Below are 15196 nucleotides of genomic sequence, written 5' to 3' on the forward strand. Positions count from 1 at the left end.
CCATCACAACACTGCCCTCACCTTGCCGTCCACAGCCACAGGCGGCTGGTACTCCTCCGTCTGCCACTCGCCAAACAGGCCCAGGTCGTTGTGGTCCTGCAGCTGGGGCTCAGCAAGGCGGGCCTTCCGGGCCCGATTGGAGTAGCCTTTCACCATCTGCACCAGAGGGAACAGCCAGTTTAGAGGAGGACCACCGCTTTCAGAGCACTTACTATATACCGAGCACTGTGCTGAGGGCTTTCCTGAACCCATGGCCTCATTTAACCTCCACCATGAGCCCAAGATGCACGCACTTCCCACCTGCTTACAGTGCCTAGAACCACCGTGGCCCCAAGGACAGCTGCTGCTAGCCAACACCTGCAGATGGTCCCTGCTCTATGCACTGTGCCCCAGAGGGCGGTCCCACCACTGTCTCCACTGCGCAGACAGATGGGTGACCCGCGAGCTGCAAGCCACTGCCTACAGCCACAGGCCAGAGGGCCAGAACCAGGCTTTTACCAGCCACACCACGTGCTCTACTTTCATCGCAGACAGGGTCACTGGGGCCTGGAGATGAAGTCACTGAAGTCCCATCGCTCAGTGAGTGACACGGCTGGGATTTAAACCCAGGAATTAGCTGTGTCATGCATTCTGGAAGGCACTGACAGCATGGGACCCGCTGCACACTACCTGACCATGTCTAGTGCCCAGAAGTTTCACTGGGGAGCATGAGCAAGAAAGCTGCATACGTGTCACAAGGAGGAGCAGGATGGGCACACTGGGTGCCTCTGGCTCAGGACTCAGCACGTTTTTTTGGAAAGGGCCATATACAGCCTAGCCTGTATTACAACCCTTAAAAAATGTCACATGTCTTGCATGCTCGAAAGATCCATCTTACAAATTCCCCCATTAGACTAAGACATAATTGAATGCTTTTTCTTCCTTTGGTCTTTCTCAGGTTAGAAAAGTCAGCCCTGGATTCCTCTCCCGGGTGTGCAATCAGCAGCCCGAAGTGCCCAGGCCTCTGTCCCCAGTGCGCCGCAGCCCCCGCACCCTCCCCTCCTCCCCGCCCCTATGGTTACCTTGTAGGGCACTTCTCCCAGCCTCACCACTCTGGCCTGTTTCAGCCACGTGTCCCGGGAGTGCAGGGTATGCACGCAATCCCTGAGGGAGCCAACAGAGGGAGACAGGACAAACTGAGTGCATACCCAGATTGGAGCACTCACCGCACAGATGCCTCACAAGGCTCCCCAGAAGGAAGGGCTCAGGCCTCCATTCTCTCCTCAGGCTGGGCTCCTGGGGGGACCAGGAGACCTGGGTTATACAAACAGCTAATCTGGACTTCCTATCTTCTCAAAAATGTGTCCGTTTACAAATCTGACCTAAACAGAGTTGTCTTGTCTGTCTTGGACTGCAAGCCAGGACTCCCCCACTCCTCCCACAGTGGGAGGCAAAGTAGTACTGGTACCCTCCACACCACCGTGCCAGCACTTGGCTGCCCAAGGCCCGGTCTGCTACTAAACACAGAGGTGGGGGAAGGACCGAGTATCCAGAGAAGGGGCAGGGAACCCCCAAAAAGACCACACCAGAACTGCGAGCTAGGGAGTTTGCACGGAATGACGACTCACGCACATGGACAGTCTTAATTCCTGGCAGCCAGTGACTGCAGAGCACGCCTCTGGCTTCACTCTCCTTCCAGGGTAAGCACTGGGTTACCCTGGCAGGTGCCCAGCCTTGCAAGGCTACCCCACCAAGAGTTCCAACTGCCTTCCTTGCTGAGCTTTCTGTGACAGGACATGCTCCTCTCCTCCTCAGTCAGCAGCCCTGCACTCTGGCCAGAGAGTGGGCTCCGCAGAGTGAGGGCATGAAGTTCCCTTCCAGTGCAGAAACCAGACCCTCTGCTCCTGCCTCCTCTGTGCCACGGCCTACCGGGGAGACCCTGCATGAGCCACTGTCCCTTCTGGAGCCTTGGGGGCATCCTCTATCTGTCATGATATGAGCTCTGTCCTCTCTGCTCTGCCAGGCTGAGGGAGGACCAGACGCTTTCCCGGTGCTAGAGCATCCTGATTGGGGCTGTGACCTCCACTTGCACTTCCCCCCACCCCTTGGCAGGCTACACAGCTCTGATCGCCCCAAGAAGCCATTATGTCACAGTCATGATCTTCACATGGGGGCTGGGGAGAGGCTGAACACTGTCAGAACATTCCAACGAGCACGGTGGGGAAGTGGACAGACCCCTGTCAGGCTAAATCTCAACTTCTAACCACTTTCCACCCTCAGAATGGCTGTTATCAAAAAACTCAAAAAGTGTTGGCGAGGCTGTGGGATAACTGGCATCCTTGGGTGTTGCTGGTAGGGCTATAAAACCATGCAGCCATTGTGGAAAGCAGGAGCCTAGTTCTTCAAAAGTTAAACATAAAATTACCATATGATCCAGCAATTCTACTTCTGGGCGTGTACCCATAAGAAATGTAAGCAGAAGCTCAAAGAGATTATCTGTATACCCATGTTCACAGAAGCACTATTCACAACAGCCAAAAGGGGAAGCAATGAAGCGTCCGTCCCTAGAGGCCAGTCACAAAAGGACAAATACTGCATGGTCATATTTACGTAAGGTCCCCACAAGAGTCCAGTAAAAACCAATGCAGTGGCTGCCAGAGGTGGGGGGACAGGGGTTAAAGTGAGTGTTTCATGGGGATGGAGTTTCAGTTCTGGAGATAAAGTCCTGGAGGGGTGCCTGAGTGGCTCAGTGGGTTCAAGCCTCTGCCTTCGGCTCAGGTCATGATCCCAGGCTTCTGGGATCGAGCCCCACATCAGGCTCTCTGCTCGGTGGGAAGCCCGCTTCCTCTCTCTCTCTGCCTGCCTCTCTGCCTACTTGTGATCTGTCTGTTAAATAAATAAAAAATCTTTAAACCAAAAAAAAAAAAAAAAAGTCCTGGAGACAGATGGTGGGGATGGGCGTATAAGCCAATGTTCTTAACACTACCAAACCATACATTTACAAATGATTACATGGTAAACTTGGTTTTGTCTATTCTACTATCCAAAAAAACACGTCTGCCTCTAATGCTCTTTCTGATGACTGACATGGTTGGTCCCTGGGGACCAGGTCTGCTTCCTTCTCACTAGACCTGCTTTCCTCCCACAACCTGAGGAAGCCTATGCCTTCCAAGCTCTGACTGCCAGGGGCTGAGGCCCCAACCAGGTAGGACACTCTTTGCAGATAAGATGATACTTTATGTGGAAAACCCAAAAGATGTCACTCCAAAACTGCTAGAACTTATACAGGAATTCAGTAAAGTGTCAGGATATAAAATCAATGCACAGAAATCAGTTGCATTTCTCTACACCAACAACAAGACAGAAGAAAGAGAAATTAAGGAGTCAATTCCATTTACAATTGCACCCAAAACTCTAAGATACCTAGGAATAAACCTAACGAAAGAGGCTAAGATCTATACTCAGAAAACTATAAAGTACTCATGAAGGAAACTGAGGAAGACACAAAAAAATTGAAAAATGTTCCATGCTCCTGGATTGGAAGAATAAATATTATGAAAATGTCTATGCTACCTAAAGCAGTCTACACATTTAATGCATTTCCTATCAAAGTACCATCCATTTTCTTCAAAGAAATGGAACAAATAATCCTAAAATTTATATGGAACCAGAAAAGACCCCAAATAGCTGGAGGAATGTTGAAAAAGAAAACCAAAGTTGGCGGGATCACAATTCCAGACTTCAAGCTGGACAGCCACATACAGAAAAATGAAACCAGATCATTTCTTTGTACCTCACACAAAAATAGACTCATAATGGATGAAGAGCCTCAATGTGAGACAAGAATCCAAAACCCTTGAGGAGAACACACGCAACAACCTCTTTGACCTCAGCCGCAGCAACTTCTTCCTAGAAACATCACCAAAGGGAAGGGAAGCAAGGACAAAAATGAACTATTGGGATTTCATCAAGATCAAAAGCTTTTGGACAGCAAAGGAAACAGTCAACAAAACCAAAAGACAACTAACAAAATGGGAGAAGATACTCATAAATGACAGATCAGATAAAGGGCTAGTATCAAAATCTACAAAGAACTTATCAAACTCAAAACCCAAAGAACAAATAATCCAGTCAAGAAAGGGGCAGAGGACACGAACAGACATTTCTGCAAAGAAAACATCCAAATGGACAATAGACATGAAAAAGTCCTCAACATCACTCAGCATCAGGGAAATACAAATCAAAACCACAATGAGATACCACCTCACACCAGTCAGAATGGCTAAAATTAACCAGTGAGGAAATGACAGGTGTTGGTGAGGAAGCAGAAAAAGAGGAACCTTCCTACACCGTTGGTGGGAATGCAAGCTGGTACAGCCACTCTGGAAAACAGCATGGAGGTTCCTCAAAAAGTTGAAAACAGAGCTACCCTATGACCAAGCAATCGCACTACTAGGTATTTACCCTAAAGATACAAATGTAGTGATCTGAAGGCGCACGTGCACCCCAATGTTTATAGCAGCAATGTCCACAATAGACAAACTATGGAAAGAGCCTAGATGTCCATCAACAGATGAATGGATAAAGAAGGTGTGGTATATATATATGTATATATATATATATATATATATATATATACATACATACATACAATGGAATACTATGCAGCCATCAAAGGAAATGAAATCTTGCCATATGAAATAAGTCAATCAGAGAAAGATAATTATCATATGATCTCCCTGATATGAGGAATTTGGGAGGCAGGGTGGGGAGTTGTGGGGGGCAGGGAGGGGAAAAAATGAAACAAGATGGGATCAGGAGGGAGACAAACCATGAGAGACTCAATCTCAGGAAAGGAACTGAGGGTTGCTCGGGGGTTGGGGTTAGGGATAGGGTGGCTGGATGATGGACATTGGGAAGGGTATGTGCTACAGTGAGTGCTGTGAATTGTGTAAGACTGATGATTCACAGACCTGTACTCCTGAAGCAAATAATACATTATATGTTAATTTTTTTAAAAAATCCTCTACTCTATTTTTTTTGTCTTTTATTCCAGTTTTAAAAAGCCACTTCTTGGGACACTTGGGTGGCTCAGTTGATTAGGTGTCTGCCTTCGGCTCAGGTCATGATTCCAGGGTCTTTGGATAGAGTCCCCCAGGGGGCTCCTTGCTCAGCGGGGAGCCCGCTTCTCCCTCTCCCTGCCGCTCCCCCTACTTGTACATAGTCTGTCTGACAAATAAATACATAAAATCCTTAAAAAAAAATAAAAATAAAAAATAAAAAGCCACATTTTAGTTATCATTTTTGTTTTTTTAGATAACAAAACTGTTATCTGTTTTTTATTTAAATTCAATTTAAATTTAAATTCAATTAATTAATACATAAGGTATTATTGGTTTCAGAGGTGGTGGTCAGTGATTCATCAACCTTACATAATACCCAGTAATCATTACATCACGTGCCCTACTCTATCGTTTCTCAGCCTTTTGGCTAAGATCAAGTGTAACATCACATGCCCTCCTCAATGTCCATCACCCAGTTACCCCACTCCCCACCCCTCCAGCAACCCTCAGTTTGTTGCCTATGATTAAGTCTCTTATGATCTGTTTCCCTGATTTTGTCTTCTTTTATTTTTTCCTTTCTCCTATGATCCTGTTCTGCTTCTTAAATTCCGCATATCAGTGAGATCACATGATAACCTTCTCTGATTGACTTGTCTCGCTTACTGTATTCTTCTAGTTCTAGCCGTGTCATTGCAAATGGAAAGATTTCATTTTTTGATGGTTGAGTAGTATTCCATTGTAATTTCTTTTTATTGCTATTTTCTTAAAAGGTCTGCTTCTACTTTTCTTTCTTTCTCACCTTAAATTGACATTAAAATTTTTTGTTTTAGGGGCACCTGGGTGATGCCATTGGTTAAGCGTCCGACTCTTGATTTCGGCTTAGGCCATGATCTCAGGGCTGTGCAATGGAGCCCTGCTTTGGGCTCTGTGCTCAGCAAGGAGTCTGCTTCAAACTCTTTCCCTCTGCCCCTACCCTGCGTGCATGCTCTCTCTCAATAAATAAATAATCTTAAAAAAGTATCTGTTTTAATTTTGTATGTACTTTACGTTCTTCTCTTATTCCCTTCCCCTCTTCTTCTGCCTTTTTTTTTAGTGTGAACAAAATATATACAAAATATACCATTTTAACCATTTCTAAGTGTGCAGTTCCATGGTGTTAAGTACATATATGCTGTTGAGTAACTGTCCCCACCACACACCTCCAGAACTTTTCCATCTTCCCAAACAGAAGCTCCGTCCCCATTAAAATATCCACTCCCTTTAATTTTCATGATCAAATCTTTTATTTTCTTCTTTTGTATGTTTGTAACTTACATTTTAGGGATGTATTTCCTATTGTCCCATATAAGCCTTGTCATACTTTTCAATTTTTCCCCCATAACTCTTTTGCACCTGCTGGTCTTTTAACCCTTGTTTTCATCTTCAAGCCTAAATCCCTTCTACATGTGCCCCCATGAAACAGCACACACATACACACACCATAAAGCTCATCCCGTTTGACATAAGGGCTGACATAAGCAGCACTCCCCGCCCCCATCCAGGAGCCTGACAGTCCCAGGCCATAGGGAAGCCCACAGGGCCACCAAGCTGCCTCACACACCTGGAGTAGACAGCTTCTCCACGACAATAGCCAAGAATCGCAGCTGTCTCAGGGTAGATGGCCTCGTATTTCAACAGATGCCTCTTCAGCGCATACAGAGGGTGGTTCTTGTATGTGCCAATGACAGTAGGCAAAGGCTGGCCCAGGTGCTTTGCCTGGAACTGCAAAGGCCAGAGAGATAATGCTGAACATGTCTGGAAGAGGAGTGGAGGTCTGAGGCAGGCGAGCCCTAGACCACCTTGTTCAGCAAAACAGTGAAGCAGAGGTTTCGTGAGCACCAATAACCATAACATTGCGCCAGCAGTCTGGTTCTAGGCAGGTTTCAGATAAAGCATGGAATCCCGGGGCTTGTGGCAACTGTGAAAAGTCATCTAACCTATTCATTCTCAGTGCTTGGACACCCTGGCCAACACAAGCGGGTTAGTGCCTGCTCTTGTCCTCAGGGAAGACAACAAGGTTTTCTTCAGGAAGGCCTTACCTGCTCTGTGATGGGGGTCTACTTGGGTCTACTTGACCCTACTCTCCCAGGAAACTCCAATGGGCCATTGGCACCATGTCTCTCCTTGCCCTTGTGCTCCCTGTGACAAACACTCATTCTTTTAGTAGTTCTTTCAGGATTCTGATTTCTCAGTGGACAATTCCACATGGGGCTCAAATAGGGCAGGGAGACACACGGCCACCACACTCATGAGTTTTGTCTTCTTTCACTCAGAGCAATTTATATGGCTGTGTAAATTGTTTTAAAGCTCCAAATTTACAAATAGAAGGTAACTAAAAGTGTGCTGCATAACGGCCAGATAGATGTGGGCTCAAATACCAAAGCAGTTAATCTCTCAGAGCCTCCATTTTTAACTGGTAAAATCAAGGCAAAAGCCATCACAGGTCTATAGTATTGTGAAAATTCCAGATCACACACAAAGATACCCCCACCACATGGGACTGGGCATATATAAGGGGCACCAAGATGGGCCTTCAAGTCCACAGCAGCCAAGGCCTTACCTCTGAGTCTTCTTTCTTCTCCCTCTCCACCAACGGGCTCTGGTATGGTCTCAAGGTTTCAGCCCACCACTTGGCATCGACCCGGCACTTGCGGGTCGCAGTCATCCAGTCTGGATCGTACCTCTGGGTAACATCCCGGACCCAACCATCACCGTCGATGCCCACCACATAGGTCATGGGCTTGGTGGCATACTTGTAACAGGACAGAGCCTGGCCCACCACACCATGCACACAGTCCACACACACCCACTTTTCCTCTTGCTCACAGAACACCTCTAGCCACTGGTCTACACCAGCTGCTTTCCCTCTTTCTGCCCCCTCACCATCACTTAAGATTTTCTTGCCTCGTTTACTCTTACTGCTTGAAGAGCTCGTGGTTGCTGCTAGGAAGCCAGGGTGCTTAGGGTGCCTTCCACATTGGGTCCTGGAGTCACTCCTGGACCCTGCCTTTGATCTCTGCCTGGGAAGGCCAGGTTCAGAATCCTCATCAGATGAGTGATGGGCTTCCCCGCTGGAGAGCTCGAACTCAGAACTGCTACTACCCTTGTCACTCCCACTCTCTTCTTTATAAGACACCCTGGAGGCCACCTGCCGCTCTCGGCCATGCCGACGTCTCTGGGTATCCTCCTGCTGCCCTCCTGCCTTGTGCTCTTCTTCCCCACTGGAGGGCTCTCTCTGTTTCTTTCTGACTGTAGCTGCTTTGCTCCTCTTCCCTTTGGCACTTGGACGGCCAGGGCCCTTAGATGATGTGACTTCTTGTCTGGTTCCTTGGCTGGTCTTGGGTTTGGTTTGGCTTTCTAGAACTGGGCTGCAAGTTTCCAAGGAGCCTCCAGCACCTTCCACAGATGTCACCTTCGGAGCTTTCTTTCCCTTAAACAGAAGAGGAAACTATGTTTTTCCTTTCTGTGCTCATATGATAGAGATCCTATACTCTGCCAGGGCTAAATCACTGGCTACAGAACCAGCACACACAAAGGATGTCCCCAGCTCAGACAGGGTAGGGCAGGGCCAACAATCCTTTAGGAATGTAAGAATGTATTCACTAAAATCTGTGGTATCTTAGCTAAGCCACAAAGTAAACTCTTTGCACTCTAGAACCTGGTGGGAGGGGCAGGGGTGTGAACACAGGAAACACAGGAACCTGGTTTCCAACTCCAGTGCTGCTTCTCATCCATTATGTGTTCCAGTCAACTATATATACATTTATTTACATTTTCTCAAATATTTATTTATTACATATGGGTAAAACTCTGCATCAGTTTCCTCGGTAATAGTACCCACCTTGCACATAACATGCCTTGCAAATAAATACTGATGGACTTAAAAAACTTGCTGCATTAAGATGATGGAATTAAATCCACCTCTGGACCACTAAGTCTCAACAGTACCAACAGTGCAGCTCGTCTAGTGCCAACCCTCCTCCTCTGATGACAGCAGAAGGCAGAGTCTTTCATCCCTAACTGTTCAGCACAGCCAAGGAGGAGGAGGATAGGGCCATTCTGCTGTGTCACAAGGCAGAAACTAAGCCACCAGGCAGCCAGGACCTCTCTTGGGCCCCTCTGTGCCCTCTGTGCCACTGGCGACCAGTCTTCCAAACATGGGGGTGAGCAAGGTAGGCTCCAAGGGGCCCACGCTCCATAAAGGCCGACCCATAATAGTCCAATGACCAATTATTTTGTTATATGATAATTTCTCCCTCCCCGCTGAGCCAACTGCCCTTTGGGAGAACCCCACCTTTGCTGGGGGTAACTTCAGAGGAATCGGCTGCAGAGACAGAACCAGTCGGGTCGAGAACTGTAGGGCCCGGAGGATCAGTAAAAATATCTGTGGGGAAAAAGAATGATGCATTTATCCTAAGAAAAGAATGGAGGTTTTAACAAAATTCATGGTATTTGTTGTGGTAGTTCTTTTTTTTAGAATACGGAAAAGTTAGAAACCACCAAATAGGTGCCTAAAACCCTGAACACTACTAAAAATGATGCCAAACAGGTATCTTTTTATAGAAAAATGGAAAGATATTCACTACATCTCAGAGAAGTTTGGTTTTTAATGTGTTGTTAAATTTCATTAAAAAAAACAAAAACAAAAACAAAAAAAAAACTGGAACACCTGGGTGGCTCAGTGGGTTAAAGCCTCTGCCTTTGGCTCAGGTCGTGATCCCAGGGTCCTAGAATCGAGTCCCACATCAGGCTCTCTGCTCGGCAGGGAGCCTGCTTCCCCCTCTCTCTCTATGCCTGCTTCTCTGCCTACTTGTGATCTCTATCTGCTAAATAAATAAATAAAATCTTTAAAAAAATGTAATTGTTTAAAAAAAAAAAACTGACAAAAGAATAACTCTTGGAACAAGAAAGCGACCACATTCTGGAAGGCAGGAAGTGCAGAAAAATGGAAAAATGAATATGAGGTGACAGAAGGGAAGATAGGGGGGGAGGGGCCGGCTCTCGGCAAGCCACAGAGCACCAATGCACACAGTCGGAACTTTTGTAAGTTTGCTCCACTGAGGGACGATGCTCCAGAGGCTAAGTGGGGGGATTGTAGCCCTCGCGGGGACAGTGTAGTCTCAGGTCCTGTGGGGTCACAGAATCACCCAGGGTGCCTGAGTGTGGCACAGCCCCCAAGTATCAGAGTAGGAAAGTAGGCTACAGAGACAGAGCCGAGGAGTGGGTGCTCAACTCAGGGTTGCCATAAACCGTAATCTTGGGCACAGTCGGGCAACTGCTCTTCATGCAGGAACCCCACAAGTGGCAGATCCGGGGAACAACCCACCCTTCCTCCACCAGGAGGAGAGGCACGGGAGCATGCTGCAGGAATCTGCTGTGTTTGGAGACTCTAAGCAGGGCCATGCACCAGAGCTGGAAAACGCTCAGCCACAGGATGGGTGAGCCTGGAGTGCAGCCGGAGATCAGGGAAACAGGAGGGACTGACTGCTTTTCTCTGAGGGCGCACTGAGGAGTGGGGCCCCGAGCTCTCAGAGCCTGGCCCCTGGCAAGGGCGGTACAAAGACATTTTGGAGAGTCACTGCAACAGGCCCCTCCTACAGAAGATCACTAACAACACCTAGCCAAAACCAAGTTCAGCCATCAATGACAACTGTTGAACTCCAGAGTAAGGGGAATACAGCACATACAACTCCTGGCTTTTTTTTAAACCAGGACTCTTTAGTCTCTCCAAGTTAAATGTTCTAAATTTTATTTTTCTCTAACTCTATTGTTTTTTAATTTTTTCTTTACTATTTTAACTACTCTATCTTATCAATACCTTTTTAAAACCTTTTTTAATTTTCATTGTTTTATTCATATTCTATCTCTTCACTGTATTTAACCTTATTTTTTGGATACATGTAAGTTTTCCTTTCTTTAAAATTCTAGTATACAGTTTCTTCTAACAGATCGAAATATACCTTAAATCTAGCATATGGCTTTCTTCTACTCTCTAGCCTGATAACATTTTTTTGTTTTTCTTTTTTTTTTTTAAGTGACTTCTCATCAATTCCTTTTTTAAAATCATTTTTAATTTTCATCTTTACAATTAGAATCCATCCCTTCATTGTGTTTCCCTTATAATTTTATATATATATTCTTTTCTCTAAAATTTTGGCAGTTTCTTTTAACAGACCAAAATATACCAAAAATCAAGTGTGTGACTTTATTCTATTCACCAGTGTAATCTTGTGTGTGTTTGTGTGTGTGTATGAATACATATATATTTTATTCTCCTTTCTTCTCCCCCTGGCTTCAGGTCTCTTCTGATACGGTTAGTGTACATATTTCTGGGGTCGTTGCTACTACCCTTTTAGTATTGTGCTCTCTCATTCATCTATTCTTACCTAGATAAAATGTCAAGGCGGAAAAACTAACCTCAAAAAAAAAAAAAAAAAAAGAACAAAAGGCAGTACTGATGGCTAGGGACCTAATGAATACGGACATTAGTAAGAAGTCAGAACCAGAGTTCAGAGTTCAGAATGACAATTATCTAGATGCTAGCTGGCTTGAAAAAAAGCACACAAGATACTAAAAAATCCCTATCTAGAAAAATAAAATAACAAAAATCTAACCAAGTTGAAATCAAAAAACCTATTAATGAGGTGCAATAAAAAATGGAGGCTCTTAGTGCTAGGATAAATAAGACAGAAGAGAGAATTAGTGATATATAAGACCAAATGATGGAGAATAAAGAAGCTGAGAAAAAGACAGAGAAACAACTACTGGACCATGAGGAGAGAATTTCAGAGATAAGCAATAACATAAGACAAAACAGTATTAGAAGAATTGGATTCCCAGAAGAAGAACGGTGAGCAGAAGGTATATTGAAACAAATTATAGAAGAGAACTTCCCTAATATGGCAAAGGGAACAAGCATCAAAATCCAGGAGACATAAAGAACCCCCCTCAAAATCAATAAAAATAGGTCAACACTCTGTCATCTAAGAGTAAAATTTACAAGTCTCCGTGGCAAAGAGATAATCCTGAAAGTAGCTCTGGACAAAAGATCTGTAACCTACAATGGTAGAAATATTACATTGGCAGCAGACTCGTCCACAGAGACCTGGCAGGCCAAAAAGGGCTATATATTCGGGGCAATAAATGAGAAAAACATGTAGCCAGGAACACTATATCCAGGTAGGCTGTCACTAAAAATAGAAGGAGAGATAAAAGGTTCAAACAAAAATTAAAAGAATTTGCAAACACCAAACTAGCCCTAAAGGAAATATTGAGGGGTCCCCTAAGCAAAGAGAAAGGCTAAAATAACAGACCAGAAAGGAACAGAGACAACATACAGTAACAGTCACCTTACAGGTCATACAGTGGCACTAAATTCGTATCTTTCAGTAGTTACCCTGAATGTAAATGAGCTAAATGCCCCAATCAAAGACACACGGTATCAGAATGGATACAACAAACAAAACAAAGACCCACTGAGATGCTATCTGTAAGAAACTCATTTCAGACCCAAAGACACCTCTAGATTTAAAGCGAGGGGATGGAAAACAATTTACCATGCTAAAGGACATCAAAAGAAAGCTGAGGTGGCAATCCTTATATCAGATAAATTAGATTTTAAGCCAAAGACTATGATAAGAGCTGAGAAAGGACACTGTATCATACGCAAACGGTCTGTCCAACAAGAAGATCTATGCCCCTAACATGGGAGCATGTTAAATATCTATGCCCCTAACATGGGAGCAGCCAACTATATAAACCAATTAAAAACAAAACCAAAAAAACACATTGACAACAATACAATAATAGTAGGGGACATTAACACCCCCTCACTGAAATGGACAGATCATCTAAGCAAAAGATGAACAAGGAAATAAAGCCTTTAAATGACACACTGGACCCGATGGACCACACAGATATATTCAGAACATTCCATCCCAAAGCAACAGAATACACAGTCTTCTCTAGTGCACATGGAACATTCTCCAGGAGAGATCACATCCTGGGTCACAAATCAGCTCTCACCCGGTACCAAAAGACAGGGATCACTCCCTGCATATTTTCAGACCACAATGCTCTGAAACTAGAACTCAACCACAAGAGGAAAGTTGGAAAGAGCTCAACTACATGGAGGCTAAAGAGCATCCTACTACTACTCCCGATGAGTGAGTCAACCAGGAAATTAAAGAAGAATTTTAAAAATTCATGGAAACAAATGAAAATGAAAACACAACTGTTCAAAATCTTTGAGACACAGCAAAGGCGGTCCTGAAAGTATATAGCAATATAAGCCTTTCTCAAGAAACAAGAAAATCCCAAGTACACAACCCAACCCTACACCTAAAGGAGCTGGAGAAAGAACAGCAAAGAAAGCCTAAACCCAGCGGGAGAAGAGAAATAATAATCAGAGCAGAAATCAATGAACTAGAAACCAAAAGAATACTAAAACAAATCAAACAAACTAGGAGCTGGTTCTTTGAAAGAATTAGTAAGACTGATAAACCCCTGGCCAGACTTACCAAAAAGAAAAGAGAAGGGACCCAAATTAATAAAATCATGAATGAAAGAGGAGAGATCACAACCAACACCAAAGAAATAAAAACAATTACAGGAACATATTATGAGCAACTACACACCAGCAAATTTGACAACCTGGAAGAAATGGATGCATTCCTAGAGACATATAAACTACCACAACTGAACCAGGAAGAAGTAGAAAACCTGAACAGACCCATAACCAGTAAGGAGATTGAAGCAGTCATTAATTATCTCCCAACAATCAAGAGCCCAGGGCCAGACGACTTCCCAGGGGAATTCCACCAAACATTTAAAGAAGAATTAACATCTATTCTCCTGAAACTGTTCCAAAAATCAGAAACAGAAGGAAAACTTCCAAACTCATTTTATGAGGCCAGCATTACCTTGATCCCAAAACCAGACAAAGACCCCATCAAAAAGGAGAATCACAGACCAATATCCTTGATGAACACAGATGCAAAAATTCTCACCAAAATACTAGCCAATAGGATCCAACAGTACATTCAAAGGATTATTCACCACGAAGAGTGGGATTTATTCCTGGGCTGCAAGGGTGGGTCAACACCCACGAATCAATCAGTACGATACAATGCATTAATAAAAGAAAGAACAAGAACCATATGATACTCTCAATAGATGTTGAAAAAGCATCTGACAAAGTACAGCATCCTCTCTTCATCAAAACTCTTCAAAGTGTACAGATAGAGGGTACATACCTTGATATCATCAGAGCCATTTATGAAAAACCCACACTGAATATCATCCTTAATGGGAAAAAAACTTGAGAGCTTTTCCCCTAAGGTCGGGAACACGACCTTAGGGCTGTCCACTATCACTACTGCTATTCAAATAGTACTAGAAGTCCTAGTAATCAGACAACAGACAACAAACGGCAATCAGACAACAAAAAGAAATAAAATGCATCCTAATCAGCAAAGAAGTCAAACTCTCACTCTTTGCTGATGATATGATACTTTATGTGGAAAACCCAAAAGACTCCACTCCAAAACTACTAGAACTCATACAGGAATTCAGTACAGTGTCAGGACATAAAATCAATGCACAGAATTCAGCTGCATTTCTTTTTTTTTTTTTTTTAAAGATTTTATTTATTTATTTGACACAGAGAGAGATCACAGGTATGCAGAGAGAGAGAGAGAGGAAGGGAAGCAGGCTCTCTGCTGAGCAGAAAGCCCGATGCAGCATTCGATCCCAGGACCCTGGGATCATGACCTGAGCCGAAGGCAGAGGCTTTATCCCACTGAGCCACCCAGGTGCCCCTTCAGTTGCATTTCTATACACCAACAACAAGACAGGAGAAATTAAGGAGTTGATCCCATTTTTTGGACCCAAAATCACAAGATACCTAGGAATAAATCTAACCAAAGAGGCAAAGCATCTCAGAAAACTATAGAGTACTCACGAAAGAAATTAAGGAAGACACAAAGAAATGGAAAAACGTTCCATGCTCATGGAAGAACACTGTGAAAATGTCTATGCTACCTAGAGCAATCTACACATCTAATGCAATCCTTATTAAAATACCATCAATTTTTTTTCAAAGAAATGGAACAAAT

General features: G+C 44.2%; 1 protein-coding gene across 5 annotated transcripts in view; it reads right to left on the reverse strand.

Annotated features, from left to right (window-relative positions):
• Window positions 1-15196, reverse strand: part of XPC (XPC complex subunit, DNA damage recognition and repair factor) — a 51449-nt gene that overhangs the window by 3591 nt on the left and 32662 nt on the right. For 3 of the 5 annotated variants that reach the window (XM_082747915.1, XM_082747913.1, XM_082747917.1), the window contains exons 8-12: window positions 9376-9465; window positions 7642-8511; window positions 6643-6803; window positions 1062-1143; window positions 22-156 (exon numbers count right to left, since the gene is read on the reverse strand). In XM_082747915.1, coding sequence (XP_082604041.1) covers window positions 22-156; window positions 1062-1143; window positions 6643-6803; window positions 7642-8511; window positions 9376-9465 — 1338 coding nt within the window. The remainder of the gene's footprint in view (window positions 1-21; window positions 157-1061; window positions 1144-6642; window positions 6804-7641; window positions 8512-9375; window positions 9466-15196) is intronic. The other 2 variants (XM_082747914.1, XM_082747916.1) reach the window with 1 other exon arrangement.

The sequence above is a fragment of the Mustela nivalis genome, assembly GCF_964662115.1.
Source record: "Mustela nivalis genome assembly, chromosome: 1".
NCBI lineage: Eukaryota > Metazoa > Chordata > Mammalia > Carnivora > Mustelidae > Mustela > Mustela nivalis.